The sequence below is a fragment of the Cyanistes caeruleus genome, chromosome 17 (genome assembly GCF_971803275.1).
Source record: "Cyanistes caeruleus chromosome 17, bCyaCae1.hap1.1, whole genome shotgun sequence".
Classification (NCBI taxonomy): domain Eukaryota; kingdom Metazoa; phylum Chordata; class Aves; order Passeriformes; family Paridae; genus Cyanistes; species Cyanistes caeruleus.
The window spans coordinates 3,482,593-3,500,579 of record NC_141717.1 but is presented as its reverse complement, the minus strand read 5'-3'; the positions used below and the strand labels follow the sequence as shown (position 1 = coordinate 3,500,579).

The window sequence follows — 17,987 nt, the reverse complement described above, 5'->3', positions numbered from 1 at the left end:
GCCCCGCACTCACCGTGCAGGCGGGCGAAGCGCAGCGGCCGCTCGGCTCCAGCCGCCCCCCCAGCGCGGCTTAAGGGACCGGCGCCGCCGAGCTCGGCCCGCGGAGGGCGCGGAGACTCCTCCCCCGTGCCAGGGGCCGGCCGGGCGGGCACGCCATTCACAGCCTCGGCATGCAAATGGGAGCCGGGAGCCCAGCGGAGCTCGGCGCTGAGAGTCCCGGCGGGGAGCTGCCAGCGCCCGGGGCCGCGGGACGCCGCATCCCGCCGCGCCGCCCTGACTCACGGGGTAGGAATGCGCCGCGCCGGGCGGAAGCCACCGGCCCGCCCGCGGCCCCCGCGGCCCCCGCCTTTCCCCGCTGCCTCGGCGGTGGGCAGCGCCCTTTAGCCCCGCCGGCTCCCGTTAGCATCGGCCCCGCGGCTGCTGGCGACGCTGCGGGAGCCGCCGCGATTCCCGTGCCGGGAGTGCCCTTGGCTGGGCACCGCTGAGCTGCCGAGCCCTGGCCCCGCTGCCCCCCACGGGAGCCTTCCCCGCTAAGCCTCCCGCACACTAGGGGTGACCGGGACCCCTCTCCCCTCGCTCTTTCTCGCTGGTTCACTGTACTTTACTTTCTCCCCGCCGCATTCCCCTACACTTAAGGCTGTGTTTCCCATCAAGTTTTCACACCTCCTCTTCCAGCCATGTGGTTAGCGTATCATCCCTCCTCTAAGCTGTTTCTTTCCTCCCCGTTTAAACATTTTACCCTTCTGGAGGGCATCCTCCCACCTCGATTGCTCAGCCATCCTCGCCTTTGTCCTGGGATCGCTGCGGAGGATTTCTCCATCCATCCTCCAAGGAGCATCAGTCAGCACGCATTGCTCACGCAGAGCTTCGCTGGAGCTCCAGCGAGGCCCGCAGGCTGCACATCCCTCTTGAGCGGGTCCCCAACCCACAGCTCCAGATGCTTTCAATGTTAGTAATAACTGGGGGGATGATGTTCCTTTCCCATCTTACTGCATCTTCCCCGCCGACCTGCGTGATCCAGACGAGCTGAGCTCATCGGTACCGCACCCAGCGCTGCGCGTGCCCACGGCGGCCACGCATCGAAGGCAGCCCCCAGAGAGCCCTGCTAACCATATCATGTCTCGTTAGCTAATGAGCAAACACAGAGCAGCCCCAGCTAGTCCTGCCTGAGGTGGAGACCAAATCGCACGCAGAACCCTGACTGTCCGCAAAGCTTAGCAGGCACAAATTATTTTCAGATGTTTCTACCACATAAACAAGGAAAAGAAGCATCGAGTAATGCAGGGCCCTTCAGCATCTCCCGGGAGGAACGCTCTGGAGCTGGAGTAGGAATCTGACCCACCCCTGCTCGTTCTTTGCCTCCTGCCAATAGTATGTGCAATTTGCAACAAAAGCTCTGTCACTGAAACGTGACTTCTTGCTCCTGTAGAACACTTGCAGGCACCGCTGCTAACCCCATCCCACAAATTCTTGTTCCCCAGTGCTTCCCTGCCCAGCTCCCAGACTCTGGATTCTTTTAGCCAAGCTGCAGGAATCTGCAGAGCTGGATAAAATCTACCCTGTTGGTAAAGAATACACCTACCTTGCTGCCATCACCAGCCAGGGTGGTTCTCCTTCGGTGCACTGAGTCCTCCTAGCCTAAAATAGATGGAATGAGGTGACTTAAGGCCAGGTTCTGACTGCTCAAGCACGAGATGGTGAATGGCAGCAGTTCAGTGTTGACCACCCACTATTCCTGGCCTGGAGCAGGTCATCTAGCCCAAAAACCTTGTTTGTTTTCTCCCTCTTGAGGGAATACTTCTATTTGAAATGTGGCCTCTGAGGACCAGCTGAAGGAGATCTCTTTCTTGTTATGTTTAAGGCGAACACGTGATTACATGAATTTGCTTCATTCTTCTCTGCTGGAACTGGGATTTCCTCCCTACTTGCAACCCATGAGAAAGTGTGATCTTTGGTTAAAGACCCAATGAAATAGATATCCATCAGCACTTTCACTGCTGCAGCTTGCTAAAACTGCTTCAAGGCCTGGTGAGCCACACACCTGCCTGCTTCCAGCCAGGCACTGCTGGGTCTGCACCAGCCAGGAGGGGTGCAGAATGGCCCTCAGGTACTGGACAGAACTGATCAACAGCTCATCTCCAGCTGCATCCCCTCCTGCATGCACATTTGTCTGCAGCACTCCCTGGAGCTCTGATCCTGTGTCACCAAGTGTTAAATTGTGGCTCTACTGAATGTGGATTATAATCCAAGCAGGGCAATGGTGGTGTTACAGCCTGTGTGCCCTGCCTGACAGTTTTGTGAGGACAGCTAGGACATACCAGGAGCAGAGAGGTCTGTTTTTATCAGGATCACTGTTTCCCTAGACAGATGATTCAATTCCAACCTGCTTTGTTCAGTGTTTAGGCCAAGAAAGCATCCCAGTACCTGCAAGCACAGCAGAGAGCATCAGATTGCAGCCTTGACCAGTAAAAACAGAGCTCCCCTTGCCCTCTGGAAATACACGGGCTTTGCAGTGCCTCCTGTGCTGACATGAAGCAGCAGCACAGCCCTGGCAGCTGTCCTAGCAAACAGGGAAGAGGTCCAGAAAGGCCTGGGATTTCTTCTGGGGAGGATTAATAACACAGAAACCCAAGCGAAGTCCCACGGAGTTTCAAACGCAGGTGGCCTGGCCAGGAGCCAGAGAGGGAACTGCCAGGAGGGAAAGGACGGGGATTCCCTTTGGGGAATGCCTTTCCAGGGCAGAGGGCTGGACCTGCAGCCCCTTGCTGGGGAGCAAACCAGGTTTCTGGGTACCAGCAGCTGATCAGGTTTTCACCCCCAGCTGCACATGGGTGTGTGGGATCCTGGGGATAGGAGAAGTGTGGATGGTACAGCAGGATCTGTTCACCAGAGCTGCTACAGAAATATCTCCCCCTGATCCTTACTAACCTGCAGCTCCTGGTGTGCAGCTGGCCCAGCTTTCTGCCCCAGGGAGAGCAGAGAGGGCTGCTCTGAGCACCCAGCCTCAGCAGAGCCCTGTCTCACACACCGTGGGAGTGTTGGTGCCCCCAGAGTGGATGCCAAGCCGGGGAGGGTGCTGCTGACCTGCAAAAAAAATACTGACATTTTTCTGAGTGTAAACCTTTCACTTCCCAAAAAAAACCCCAAAGAACCAAACAACTTCTCCTAACAAGCAGCTATGTCGCAACATCGATTTCCTATAAGCCACTCAATTTACGTGAAGTTCAAAAACCTCAAACTGGGTGGAAGGTCTTTTGAAGCCTCTGTCACCCCCAGACAGCAGCAGACAGTGCAGACTTTACTGTGTGGGGTCACACCCGTGGCAAGGAGGGACACAGAGGTGACTTTGGCCTGGCAGTTCCATGCACCTGCTCAGGTGCTGGATGTGGCTGAGCTGGCAGCAGACCTGCAGGTTTATGCCCATGGAAGAAGTTCAAAAATAAAGCCAAGCTCCATCATTACTGCCTGTAGCTTATTCAGCCCAAATCAGGACAGATAATTCCCTCCACAGACTTCATCAGCAAGTCCGCCTGGGGCTGGGGAGCAGGAAACAAGCAGGGAGAGGAGCCAAAATGTTGATCTGGGAAGATGGTGGTACCCCAGACCACTCACAGCCATAGGGGTGCTGCCCAGCAGAGCACAAGGAAATCACATCAAAATTCAAGCCCTTCATTTTCTGCCCAGATTAATTGCAATTGATCATTCCTGGCTTTAGCCACAGGGAATGTGTGTGCTTGCAGTGCCAGGAGGAGGTGGAGGAGTGAAAATGAGATACAACTAGGATTTCATGGCTAGCCCATACAGAAATATTTATTTTCAATTGTATTTCACACAGAAAATCCACTCGGATCAAAATGGCAATTTTCATCTTGGTCAGCTCATTGAGAGAATTGGCCAAAAACAAAGGCAAGAAAAAAAAAGAGAAAATAAAAAAAAAGGAAAAGAGCATGTGTAAAGCAAGCTATGATTTCCAAAATATTTAGGAAATGACACTTAGCAAAATAACCTCCTTTTCCCCAGTTTACTTCAACACAAAAAGGTGCTTTTAACATACATATATATGTGTGTTTCATATGGAAGGAATAAAAATGTCATGGAAGAAGTAAGATAAAACTCCCAAAATATCACTTATGTAGCCTGAAAGACTCTTATCATTTTCCAATCCACTCTTGGCAAGAGATGAAATAATATTGCTTCAGAATTTCAAAACTGGGCAGATTTATTTCCAAGAGGCACACAAGGACTCTTATAAAGCAGTCAAATACGGAGAGCAGTGGCCAAGGGTGTGATCAAACCTTCACTGTTGGAATGCAGGCCTGGAAGAGCCTGAATCCAAATTGCACAAATTACCTTTTAGTTGTTGATCTGTAATTCTGGGGCGCCTGGCTTTTGAGCAGGGACTTTCATTTAAATGTCCAGGGTCTATTAACAGGAGGGTGGGGTGCCAGAAGGCAAAAATGAACCCCAGGGGATGTGAGCTGGATGTCATGGTGCCATTTGGGGTCTTTGTTTGTGTCCCCCTCCCCGAGGCTGGCTATCAGATACCTGTGTCACACTTTATTCCAGCACTAAGAGTCGCTCCTGTTGATGAAGAAGAGCAGCACGAGAGGCAGGAAGATGCAAGTCAGCCTGCAGGTGCCAAAGAATCCCCAAAAGCACTGTGAGAGGTTGCCAGGTGGAGCAGCAAGCTTTGGTAGCCTGCAGCCAGTGAGGGCATCCTCCAGGTTAGCCCAGGTGGCTTCTAAACTGCAGCAGGGGACAAGCCTTGAAGGAGAACATTGAAAATTGGCAATAAAGAGTGATTACTGAACACTGCAGATAGGATTCAAACTCAGCATCAGTCACAGTGAAGCTCTCCATCTCCTAAATTCCTGTATTTAAAGGAAATTTAATTGAAAAAAATTAAAAATAAAAACAAAATGTCCAGTTCAGTTACTCATAAATGAACTGAAGGAGTTCATAAATGAGCTGAGGAATTTTGGTTTGTCTGTCAATAAGCTACACTTTTGAAGAAAGAGCAGAGATATGCTATCTTGATGTAAAAATATGAATTCAGTAATTGGAGAAAAATAATTCCCTTACTGACAACAAGCTTGTAAAGAACTTGCTCAGCTAAAATAACAGGGCTTTGTATAAATCCAGCAAATCTTTATACAAATCTGTAAGAATAGTTTTGGCATAGGCAAGTAACAAAGTAAGAAGCTGAAATTTCAAAGTAAAATCAACTCTGTCTGAGAGTCAGTAACAGAGATCCTATCTCCAGCAAAAATCAATTTAATCATGTCACCCTTCAGTTAGTTAGACTTAAGGAACAATAACATTTAGTGTAAAAACTATTCCAAACAATCTAATTTCATGGGTTCTGATCCAGACTTTGTCAATCCCCCTGTGCTGCCAGCAAATGGCTCCTCTTCTCAGTCTGTCACTGCTTTGCTGGTTTGTTCCTTCTGCACTATTCCTGATTTTTCAGGTTGAAACAGTAGCCATGGAAGAAGAGGGGGTTACCAGCTGCCAAAGGTTTTATGAGCTCTGTGTCTGGCATGTCTGGAGAGGGGCTTTGCTGCTTTTCGAAGGCCTCCATGGACAATTCCCACCACCTGTGTGGGTCCTGGGTCCTGTCCCCAGGCTGGGCCACTCTCCCAGGGACAGATCCCACCCCAATGCAGCTGCTCCCCCTGTCACTCCTGTGGCCCCTGGCTTCCAACCCTCAGCACCTCATCCTGCAGGGAGAGCAAAGCCACCCTCAGCTCTCCTCCCCAGTGCTCCCAGTGGCCCTTCCCTGGGCTCTCCAGTTCCTCTGCCTCTGCCCTGGTGTGCACTCAAGCACTGGTGCTATGCAAACAGGAGCGGAAGGATTATTTGTACTTTAACCCCATCAGCAGCGAGCCTACAAACATCTGTCAAACACGCTGAGCTGTAAAGGCTCGCTCTTCCAGCAGAACTGTCGGAGCAGGAGCTAAGGAAGCTGTAGCTGCCCTTAGCTGTGGAAGCACTGCTGGAGCTGTCTGTGCCTTTCCAGACCTTCTGCAGGACATGGCAGAAAGAGGAATCTGCCAGCAGTTTTTAACAAATACTCTTTTTATGATTGTCGCAGGATGTTGAACAAGGGGAAGGCAAGAAAGGAACGAAAGCCCAGAGAAAGCAACTGTTAATCTTGACTCCCACCCAAGCCTACTGCATGTATTACATTTTATTACAAACATTTCTTACAAAAAGTCCCCACGTGGATCAAATGATCCCAGTGGAGCAACATGGTTCAGCACTAGCCAACCTACTAATATCTGTCTTGCTTGGTTTTCCTTTTTCCTGGCACATGAAGCATTTTTAAATCATCTGAGCTTCCTACTGCTTCATGAGGTTCCAAACCAGTCATTCAGAAGACTCCAAAGCCACCCTTTGGAAAACTTTTGGGTGAATGTGTGACCAAGCTTTTCTCTTGGAGCCTCAGCTAAATCAGACTGTCCTGGAAACCCATTCCCTCTGCCACAGGACGTGACAATTGCACCAGTGAATATGGTCAAAGCTTCAGCTAGGCAGAAGGCAGGCAGCCAGCATCCCAAAGGGTTCAATAAAACAGAGTGTGTCTTCATTCCAAATTACAACAGAGCCCCTGGATTTCAAGTTGTTCACAAAGGAAAGATCTGTATGAAATATTCAAGCCTTTCCAAAAAAAAACACAAAACAAATCCCGCAAGTGCTTGGACACGGTCCATTTTTACATGTAATATACAGAAACTTCTCAAAAACTGGGTGGGGAATTGTTTCAGAAAAGGGCAAAACCTTCCAAACTGCTTGCTTCCAAAAGCCCTCTGAGCCCTGTGGCGGAGGTGGACAGATATTTTGCTGGAGTCCCAGTGGAATCACCTCAGGGCGCACGTGATCAGCCAGGAAAGGGCAGATCTGGACTTCTGCTGCCCCAGTCCAATTTCCTCCCAGCCAGGCTGCAGCAGGAGGGAGCAGCGGGTCATCCCTGGGCTCTGCAGCTCCCCTGGAGCAGGGTCTCTCCTGTGCTCCAACATGGATGGTTTGCATCACAGCCCTCAGTGCCAGAAAGAGAAAGAAGCTGCTCACTGTCTCAGTCCTATTCTCCCCCGAATAAAGCCTTGCAGGAAAGGGAAGGGATCATTTCATTTCGTAAAGGGCAGCTGAATCCCCTCTAAATGGCCACATTCTTGTCCCTTTTGCAGAGTGTGACTGGTGCCAAACTTGGCCACAAAGGCGTATTCATGGCTTTTTCCTTCCTACACATTCAGGAGTTGAAAGCCAGTTTGGTACGAACTCCCCAAAATGACTTATTCAGCAGCTGCTTGCCAGTTTCCTGTTTGCAGAGCAGGGGGGCTGGGGCAGGGGCACGAGCCCTGACACCAGGCACGCTGCCGTGGGGACCCTGTGCCTCTGCTGCTCCCTGAGCCTGCCACAGCATCAGCCACTGCTGACCGGGCTCAGCTTGGGCAGAGACCCCATCACCAGACTGGCCTTTTCACCTCTGCTCTTGGTTTCACCACCAAATTTGCTTTTTTCTTGAGGTCACCGGTCCCTGGGATATGTTCCAGCTCTAATGAGGATCTTTTCCCTAGTAAATAATTCCTCCTCTCACCAAGGGAATGGAGCAAATGCTCAGCCTCAAGCTACTGAGTACTAAGGGCAGCCAGCTCCTACCCTTGCCAACAGCCATGGAAGTGATTATCCTCCCTGGGATCAAGAGACTCAATGTCTTGTCTAAAAACCTACAGGAGGACATTGAGGGAACAGGGACAAAGCTGTCCTTCAGCTCATAGGTTCATTTATAGCAGGGAAATCAGGAAAAATGGACAAACCTTGCTCACCACAATGCCACCTTCATACTGGTAGCCACAGATCCTTCCTCGTAGTCTCTCAGCTCCATCATGCTTTGGAGAAGTGTAGGAAAGACCAGGATAAGGACTGTCCAGATGATTTTATCTGGGAGCTGAGCTCCCAGGAGTGGTTTGGGGTGGCAGGGTGTCCCTGCTGGGCACACCACGGGTTTGCCAAGGAGGAGGAGCCCCTGGGTCCGTGCAAGTCCACGGAAAAGAGAGTGCTTGCTGTGAATGGGTCAGTGGAGACTCCTGGTTGCAGGGGAAGGTGATCAGGATATTTTCTCAAGGCTGGCTTTTGGTTCTGTGTTTTTTCACGATCTGTGACTGCCAGCAGTATGGTTTCTCTTCTCAGCCTCCTGCATGGCTTTTTGCTGGAAAACACCCAGGTAATGTCTGCAGGATTGCTCATTGCTAAACTCCCAGGGAGGAACCTCAAACTTCTTCATGTCCATGACATCTCCAGTAAAACAAGTCACCTCCTGCAAGGGACAGCCTTCCCAGGAGCAGGCCACAGCCCATGGCAAAGGATCGCTGTGCTGGTGGATAGAGACATTTCTTCCACAGTGCCAACATCTCTCCAACTCAGGCGTTGTAACTGAGCAAGCTGGGTCCTCATGCCCTTTCCCAGGAGGCTGGTGCTGTGAGCCAGCAGGATTCCACTCCAGCGGCCCCATGCTCTTTCACAGGAGCACACACCACACTGGTACCCAAACAGGGGTTGGGCTCTGCTCCCAGGCAAACAGCAACAGGATGAGAGGACACAGTCTGAAGTGGCACTAGGGGAGGTTTAGGTTGGACATAAGAAGGAACTTTTTCACAGAAAATATGATTAGATGGCAATGGGCTGCTCAGGTGGGTGGTGGAGTCACCATCCCTGGAGGTGTTTAAAGAAAGACTGGATGTGGCAGTTGGTATTCAGGGATGGGTGACAAGGTGGTGTTTGGTCATAGGCTGGACTCAATGATCTCAGAAGTTTTTTCCAAGCTAATTGAATCTGTGGTTGGCTCGGCTGTCTCAGATGGAGCTATTTAATCAGCAATGTGCTGATAAGCTGACCACCAAAGCTGCCCATTGACGATCATTAGTGGCAGGGCAGTGGTAAATGAGCTCAGATGTGGTTTCCTGGCAGCACGGGACCCTTTCTGCTCACTGAGCATTTGTTCTTTCAGCAGAGGCTATTTGTACATGCCAGCAGTGTTCACACCTGACCCTGGCTGCAGACCATAAACACTGCCCTGCTGCAGCAGGGACAGGGGCAGAGGAGCCTGGGGCTCCCTGCACAGAGCTCTCTGTTCCAGTCACAGAGTGGGACAGGCACACAGCTGCATCCCGCTCTGCCACGGTGTGCTCCTGAGACGAGGGGCAGAAATGCCCCTGGCAGGAGCAGCGAGTACTGCTGAGGGTGGATTAGGTCAGGAATGTGGAAGGATATGACAGCTCAGACACCAGAGATGAGGACAGAGTGCTGCAGACAGAGAGCCAAGGCATGTTGGTACTCACATCTCCTGGATCAGGTCTCCTGCCCCAGCAGAGGAGCCACTCCAGCCCCGTTAGTTTGGAAAGTGTACATCACTCCTTTCTGGAAATGGGCCTATCACCACCATCATCCTTTCTGTGTGGTTGCCATGGAGAGAATAAATGTTTTTGTGCCTTTCCTGAGTTAAGTTTGGATCTAGCTCCAAGAGGAATTGATTAGCAGAGGTGACTTGCTACATTGCTTGGTGGATCCAAGGGCAATGCTCCAAGTCCCAGGTGTGCACATGTCCTTTGGGCTCAAGGCATCAGCCCCACTGGCATTCCAACAACAGCATGGCTGGGACATGTGGAAGGGATCCCAGACTACTGGGACAGAGCTCCTGGATGGGACACATCTTCAGCATAAAAGCTCTTCAGCCTTAGTGCTGAGCTGAGATTCACCTGCAGCATCTTAAACACTGCTCTTATAAACCACTGGCTGATATAAACACTGTGCTGTGCACAGGAGCTGCTGCTTCTGATTCCAAATGGACATTTCCAAGGAAAAATCAGCGATCCCCAGAAGCATCAAAACCAAACACTTAAGCAACTCTTCCAGGAGAAGCATTTGAAAGACAAGAGAGTGCCAGCACAGCACTCTGGGCATGTCAGTCGCCAGGGAAGATGGAGAGACCACAGCATCCAGCGCTGCTGACTCAGAGTCAGCCCTCCCCAAGTCTAATATAATTTTGTTGCACATCATCACCCCCAAGGAGCCTCGGTAGGTGAGTGGTGTTGCAAGTGAGGCCAGTTTTTCACGGTATGTGCTGTATTCTTACAGCTACTGATTCAGCTAAAAGCATGTTCCGCCCTGGGGCTGGGCAATTACAAATTTAGCAGCTCTAGTTCTAGGTCCATAAATATCTTTGTGGTAACCTTCCTCATCTGGGAAGGGCCCAAACAAGAAATCTCAGGTAGAAATGGGAAATGAAACCTCATAATTTGAGTCATCAATCATATGGTAAAGTTAGGAGTTAGACTGAGTACAAAGGAGCTTGTCCCTGGCAGGGCTTCTAGAAATAGAAGCAGCAGTTTCTTCTGGTTTCCTGGAAATCTGGTATTTGAACTTGCTCTTAATTTTCCTGCTGGAAAAGGACTAAAATCTGACCTACTTTTGAGCAAAAGAGACATTGGGATCAGAATCCCAAAATAGGCCTGGACATAGATGCTCCCTTGGTGCCCACTGAGGCCAGTTGTTTAATGCAATGAGATAATGCTTCTCTGGAAGGATTTCAAACAAAGAGATTCTGTAATCAAGGCTTCAAATAAAATTATCTCCCTTGTTGTTCAGGGCTAAAGAGTCCATCTTAATATTGAAAGGCAGTTGTGTCTTTTGTCTCGAGCTTGAGTTTTGTCATAAATTTAAAAAAAAAGCCTGACCCTGGTAACCAAACTGCTGAGGAGCCACTGCTCAAAGTGAAGTCAGACTCTGAAATCAGCCCTCACAAACAGTTGGTTTTGTGGCCTTTTGAAAATAACTCCTTTCAGATGTGCAGTTGGGAATTTGCCAGGCCACTCCAGATATTTCCCCAGAGGTCCAGATGGTACAAAAAGACATGGAAAATAAGATATGTCATTCTTAAATAAGATTAGTGGCACTCTGCCCTGCTGTAAAGTACTCTCATTGTATCAGTGTGGGTTTGGGGTGCATGACCCAAAGCTCTGCAGTCCTTTGTAAAGTCATGAGGGACTTGTGCAGGTTCTGTGAATGCACCCCAAGCAGCCCAGTCTCACTGGAGGAGATGAGAAGCATCTTCCACACCAGCACAGTGAATTTTTTTTTTTTTAGCTCTAACACTCAAAACACTGCTAGAGTGAAAATCCAATCAGCCTCAGAGCACCCAGTGGACCCCTGCCTCAGCCTCTCAGGGTGATCCCGAGGGCTGCCCTGGGACAAAATGCTTGAAATCTGCTGTTTTCCTTCGGTGAGAAATTCCAAAGAAGGGGGTTTGGAAAAAGTTGCCATTTCACTTCACAACGAGGACCAGATTTTCAAGAATTCATACTGAAAGAAAATTCCAATACATTTGGAAGCTAATTTTGAACAACAGAAGCATTTCCATCCATTTGGGGGAGAGAGGCAATACATGTCCCACACAGAGCATAATCCCAGAACAGCTCTGAGCCCCAGGGTGGCACTCTGGAGGACAGGGGGTCCTGGCCAACTGAGGACACTTCCCAGTGCCCAGGGAAGCACAGGGAGGAGATGCCCAAACAATTTCCCGCTAACTTGGTAGCATCTGCCTTGCATTTTTGTTTGTGTATCTGGTTTCAGTCTTGAACAAAAAAATGAAACAAGACCGAGCCCTGGAGAGCACTTGCTCAGTGTGTCTGGGCAAAGCCATGGTAAGGCCAACTTGGCAGGCTTTGAGAGGGAAAGCTAAGCTGCTCCTCAGCCTCCTCATCTTCTCCAACAGAACATTCCCAGAGCCCCTAAGGACATGGATGTGGGATTTAGCAGGACTTCAGAAGCCACCTGTGGATCGAGGACTGCCCAGCAGAGCCAGCAGCTCATCCAGACCTCTTACACTTCATCACCTGCACCAGAGTTCCCCAGAGCACAGTCCCTGATTGCTCTTTGGGAATCATGGGAGGATCTGGACCATTCTCCAGCTACCAGAGCAGCAGAGCCGAGGGCATGACTCATCTCCCTCTGCAGGATGGAGCTGGAATGGAGCTGGGATGGAGCTGGGATGGAGCTGGGGTGGAGCTGGGGTGGAGCTGGGGTGGAGCTGGGATGGAGCTGGGGTGGAGCTGGGGTGGAGCTGGGGTGGAGCTGGGGTGGAGCTGGGGTGGAGCTGGGGTGGAGCTGGGATGGAGCTGGGATGGAGCTGGGGTGGAGCTGGGGTGGAGCTGGGGTGGAGCTGGGGTGGAGCTGGGGTGGAGCTGGGGTGGAGCTGGGATGGAGCTGGGGTGGAGCTGGGATGGAGCTGGGGTGGAGCTGGGATGGAGCTGGGGTGGAGCTGGGATGGAGATGAGGTGGTGGGCAGGCTAAAGGCTGCTGCTAGCCCTCAGCCCCGTGCCCCACTGCAGACACAGGAATGTTTTGTGGGATAATGATAGCCCAGTGGAATCTGACTGCCCCCCTGACCGCTGCTGCTGCTGCTCGCAAAATACTATTTCTGGCACTATCACCATCCCAAACCCCAGACCGTAATGCTGCAGCCACAGTCAGCCTGATTCCCAGAAATTCCAACAATGGATGAGGCAGGGGATATTTCTCACACACCCACACAGGAACTTAGGAAAGGAAAAGCTAAATGTATATGCAGAAGCTGTTGATGATGGTCACCTAAGTCCCACCTAAGCATCCAGCCTGGAAAAGCTGCTGTCTCCTGAGATATGAAATGCTCCCAGGGCTTCTCTCAGGAATTTTCTCCTGGGGTCTCTGATTGCAGCCTCTCCTCATACAGGCTGACCCCCTGTCACTGACTGAAATGTGCCTGCCATGTTGTGAGGAGAACAATTCATTGTGCAATTGAAGAATCTGAGTTTCTCCAGGGATTATTCTAATTAGACACCAGCTATTTTTACCCCATATCATATGTTTGAAATACAACTTTAAAACCACACTGGAGCAGCCAAGTTAAATACTGTAATAACCTTGAAAATAGGGTTAGCAACTTTAATGGCTAACAACAACATTTCCAGCAATAACTCCAAAGCAGAGGGAATAATTGCCATGCTTCTTGGCACAAGCTGGACTCTGGGAGAGTCAGGGATCAACCTGCAACCCTTGACAGGAGCTCACAGCTATCCAAGCCCATCAGCAGAGGCTCTGTCATAACCACTGCAAATGATGGGTGGCTGAAGTGGCTCAGATAAAGAGTGTTTCAAATCCTAGAAACAAATTACATTTACAACAGCTTCTGTATTCATGAATATCACTACAGCAGGTCTCATAAATTTTCCAGCAAACCAGTGATTATGGCTAATGGGAAGGAGGCCAGTGGCTTAGTGCCCAGAGTAGCTTGGGAATCCTGGGCTCCCTCACAGCTCATGCTGGGACCAGAGCAGGAAGGAGCAGCACTGAGTCCTGCCTGACCACAGTCCCGCAGTGCCGTGGTGCTGGGCAGCTCAGCAAGCCTGGGAAAGCCATGGGCCTGCAACCATCCACCAGTGGGCTTCATCCTGGTTTACTTTTCCTAGGCCACATGGAGAGCTCCTGTACCAGCACCCTGCTGCCTAAGCTACACCATCATGCTCAGAAACTGAGGTTTGGCAAAAGCTCTGGGGGAAAAAAAATCCCTTCTTCTTCCCAAAATATCACACATGCTCCACAGTGGGCTAGTATGGCAAATCTCCAATTGTGTGGGAACAGGTTTGGAAGGACTGAGGTTAAACTTAGCTCCAAATGTACACAGAGTTTACATCTGATTTTACAGCTGCAGGATACCAGCTCAGTTTAAGTCTCAAAGCCCTTCCACTGCCCTGCACCTTGTCCCTTTTCAGGTGTGGGCCTGGTGTTCCCCAGGGGACACAGAGATGCTGTCTCTGCAGCCAGCTGAGTGATGGCACCACACCAGATGAAGGCCTGTGTCCAGTTTGGAATGCTGGATGAATTTTCCAGACAGATGATTGGGTATGTGCCCATTGTGCTTCCCCAGGACCACCCAGGACAGCTCCCTGGCACTGGGGATCAATCGCACCTGGGTTACCAGAGCTGCTTGGGCAGAGAGGCTCCTTGAGAAAGCCCCTGGGATGCTCAGCTGCAAAAGCCCAGAGCAGATATCTTTCAATGCATTTCACCAGTGTTAAACTTGTTTCACCTTGAGCACAGCTCCACACAGAAAACTGGGAATTCAAAGAATATATTGTCCAGACAAGTGACCCTCACCTGTGCAAGGTAACATCCTCCTGTAGTGCCCATTTTGCAAACCTCTTAGAAAACACCTGCTGGCTAATGCAAGAGCAGCCCTGGAAAGCCCCCAGCCCTGGCCTGCTGTGTGCACAGCTCATAGGGGATCCCAGGCATAAGGGATTTTCCTGAACACATCACAGTGTGGATGGACCAAGCAATTCTGACAGCACTGGGATGGTTAAAGACAAAGTTTGGATCTTTGGAGGGTTTTTTGTTGTTTTGCTCAGTTTCCTGTGGTCTGCAATGCCACTTTAGCACCTGCCTTTAGCTTTGGGAAGACCCTTCCCATGGACACCAACTGGGTAAAATGTTGCTCAGCAGTTTCTTTAATGCCTCAGGTTTTTGGCTACTGTAGCCCATTATGCCAGTGGCTCATTTATTTCCCATTGTGAAATATCTCCACATCCCAGCTTTGTGGCTGCAGTTCACATCACTGGTCCCACCCCTCTTTGCTGGCATCCTGCTCTTTCCCCATAACTCTGAAACTCCCTTGACCTCCCTCCCTGGAGTCCTTAAAATAGTTTAACTCTTTTCCATTTTTAGAGATCAGACTCAAAATCTGTTGTGAATTCCAGCAGCAGAGACCCAGGTGCCAAAGTAAGAGGATGAAGGCAGACCCTGGGAGCACCATGTGCCATGGCCAGGAGACCACGGGAGAGGGCTGGCATGGGAGCTCAGCTTCTCTTGTTCCCACCCACACCAAATCCCTGGAATATACATTATCCCAAAATAGTGGGATCAGCCACGTGGATGTACTTCTCTTGGGAAAGGGCAGACAAACAGCATGCTGTAGGGTGACAGGGCAGGACAGAGGAGTTACTCACAGAACCATTTCCTTTCTCATGATCACTTCGTTTATCTCTGACTAGAACAGGGGTTTTTAAACTTCAATCAGTCAGCCTGGGAAAATAGGATGGCAGCTCCTCTAACTGTCCAGCAAACTGCATGTAGAAAGCATTTGTGAGAGCTCAGCTAATCCACAAAAATCACTCCAGACAGGCAGCACTGACTCCAAAAATTTGTTATACATTTAGCTTCTAAACCTCTTAGTCAAAAAAACTAAACTCAATTCCAATAGGAGCTGGCTTGTAATGAATTTGGTGTGGATGCCAGTGTGAGGTGTGTAAATAACACCTCCGTTATTTGGCTGTAGTCACTGCAGCAAATACATCAAGCTATTGTGCTTCCCTTCCAAATCTGTCATCACATGTACCACCCCAGCTGCCAAAGCCTCTGCCTTTTTTTTTTCTCTCCCCAGATGTTTCAATCTCCAGTTTGAAGCTGACATCTGGAGAAGTGATGTTGTAGAAATGCTACACATCAGCAGGCCAAATATGGGATATGCTATGGAAATGAAAATGACAGAAGTGACAGAACAAAATTAATGGGCATCCAGATGCAAGTCAATAAGTGATAAAGTGCCTGTCAGGAGTTTCCTAATGCAAAAACAGGCAAGAAACCTTGTTTTACTGCAAGCCCTCCCAGGAGGAATGTGACATCTGGCCAGTCACAGTTTCTGGAAAAAAGGCACACTGCAATCTGAGTCCCCCAAGTCACTCAACATTTCCAGTGCCTCTCTCTGCTCCTCACTCCCACATGCTTGTTAAGCCACCCTGGTCCTCTCCCATCTTTTCATCCCTTGCACCTGAAATACCACCTTGCATCCCATTTCTGCACCTGAAATACCTCCTCCATGGTGTTTTGGATGGTTAGTCATCTCAGGAGATGAGACTGTGGGCAGGGGACATGGGGCATGGAGGTAGGAAGACCCCCTTTAAGGAGGAGTTTCACAAGGAAGGGCTTAGAATAGTCCCTCAGGCATTAGGCAACTGCTCTTTGAATTCCACCATGGGTAGAAAAGAGCAGATTTTCTGAGCATTCTTTGTAAGAAACCTGTACTCATCAGGCTTTTGAAAAATGAATATTTCTGCTGGAGCAGCAGTTGCCTTTTTGGTGAAATCAAGAAGGAAACCATTGCTGCTGGGATTCTTGCAGCAAAGGGCCTGCACTCTGCAAATTTGTGTGCTTTGAGTTGTGCAAAGTGGTGATTGTGGCTGACAGCAGCAAAGGACTGCTTGACCCTGAAGTCATACAAAAAGTTAACTGAAGGATTTTGGTGGCACAGGAGCTCCAGAGGTCTCCTCTCCAAACTCCTGCTCCGAGCAGGACCAGCTGGAAATCCAGAGCAAGGTGGTCAGTGCCTTGCCCAGTTGAGATGAAAAATCTCCAAGGATGGAGGTCCCACCACCATTCCAGGCCCTGTCTGGTGCATGGCAACCAGAGATTCCTTGGTTATTACCAGTGGCTACCTGCATTTATGAGGTCCTTGTAAGCTCCAGGAGCAGTTCAAGGTATGATTTCATCCCCCTCCCTCACCTCCTCCAGGGTGACCAAAGCCAGTGGCCACTGGACTCCTAATTTTGTCCTTGTCTATCCACTATTGGTTGGTTTACTGTTCAGAAAGGTGGAGAGAAAAGTGAAACAAATGTGTTGACTGCACTAAGACAGTTTTAAATTTAATGTTTTCCTCTGTAGACATGCTGAGGAATTCTTCAGCAGTTCACACCAAAAAAAAAAACCCAAAACCCCAATTTTGGTCATTTTATTTATACAAGGAGGAATGCAGGAATTCTGACTTACTCCAAAGTATCTTTGCTTACCCTATGTCACTACAAATTTGTTAAGAGTAGAACTAACCCACAATCCCACTAAAGACACAACTGCAAGTTTTAATTCAAACAGCTACTGCAGCTCACAAAAGTAGCAAGACACAGCTTCTGCTGTACTTTCAGAAACACATCAGCAGAGGGAAAACAGGTAAGTAGGAAAAAGCCATGATCTAGGCAAGCACGATAAATTTTCAGGAAGCAGGAAGAAATAAATTGGGAGTTCAGGTCTTTTGAAAGTAATTCCTATTTTTTCAGTAATATTTATATTGGCTCTGTGTTCCTATCTTTCCAGTCAAAATTCTGTTTCTCACCACATGATGATGTATTTTAACATAAGGCCAAAAGGGATTCATATTCCAACTAAAGCAACATAGATGTGCACATTGTATACACATGATTTGCCTTCAGTGGGGCTGCCCAGAGAAAAACAAGAAAGTTTCAGATCATTGCAAGCAGATGTGGTGTCAATCTCAATCAGCTCCTAGAGCAGAAAGGGAAACCAAGCTCTGATGGGCAGCAATCTGCAGTAGGGAAAAGGGATTCCTGCTTGGAAAGAGAGCACAGTTTACATCCCCTATGGAAATTCACATATTCTGCTATGGGAATAAAACCTGCCTCTGATGCCAGCTCTTACATGTCCTCTTTGGCCACCCATGACACTGGAAGGACAAGCAGAGGGGGCAGAAGCAGATTCAGCAGCACTGGTTAAATTGGCTGCTTCATGTGCGTCAAGACCTTTAGTTAGGGTAGATGTGCCCCAGGGAATTGCTGATTTCAGTATAATAACCCCAAACTGCTCAGAAATGCCAGGAGAGGCTGCCTTACCCATAGCTTCGCAATGAAGGTGTCCTGGATTTAACCTTGATAACCTGGAGAAGGTTATTTGAAAGTTGGTTGCAGAGAGGCTTGGATGTCCCAAAAGAGCTGGAGCCCAGTCACCATCTTTGCCCAATTTCAGGAGCTGCTGCTCAGCAGAGATGATTCCTTAGGCACTTGATTTACCCCTGAAGCTGGATAAAAACCACTTACACAGAGATCAGGCTTATACTGCCAAGAACTGTTCTTGGTTACTTTGGAGGAATTAGTACCTCAAGGAGAGTAAGA

At 49.5% G+C, this 17,987-nt stretch overlaps 1 protein-coding gene and 1 long non-coding RNA gene across 17 annotated transcripts in view; one reads left to right on the top strand and one right to left on the bottom strand.

Annotated features, from left to right (window-relative positions):
* RHBDF1 (rhomboid 5 homolog 1) overlaps positions 1-17,987 on the bottom strand; it is a 59,562-nt gene that overhangs the window by 33,738 nt on the left and 7,837 nt on the right. For 3 of the 16 annotated variants that reach the window (XM_086854431.1, XM_023936557.2, XM_086854429.1), the window contains exons 2-3: positions 2,929-3,084; positions 1,583-1,638 (exon numbers count right to left, since the gene is read on the bottom strand). In XM_086854431.1, the coding sequence (XP_086710557.1) occupies positions 1,583-1,638; positions 2,929-3,084 (212 nt within the window). Of the gene's footprint in view, positions 1-13; positions 277-762; positions 1,105-1,582; positions 1,662-1,730; positions 1,840-2,928; positions 3,085-17,987 lie in introns of those variants that run through there. The other 13 variants (XM_086854432.1, XM_086854433.1, XM_086854435.1 and 10 more) reach the window with 10 other exon arrangements.
* On the top strand, positions 115-3,945 carry LOC147650015 (uncharacterized). The gene is made up of 2 exons (XR_015277352.1): positions 115-285; positions 1,792-3,945. It is a non-coding gene; the product is annotated as an uncharacterized LOC147650015 (long non-coding RNA).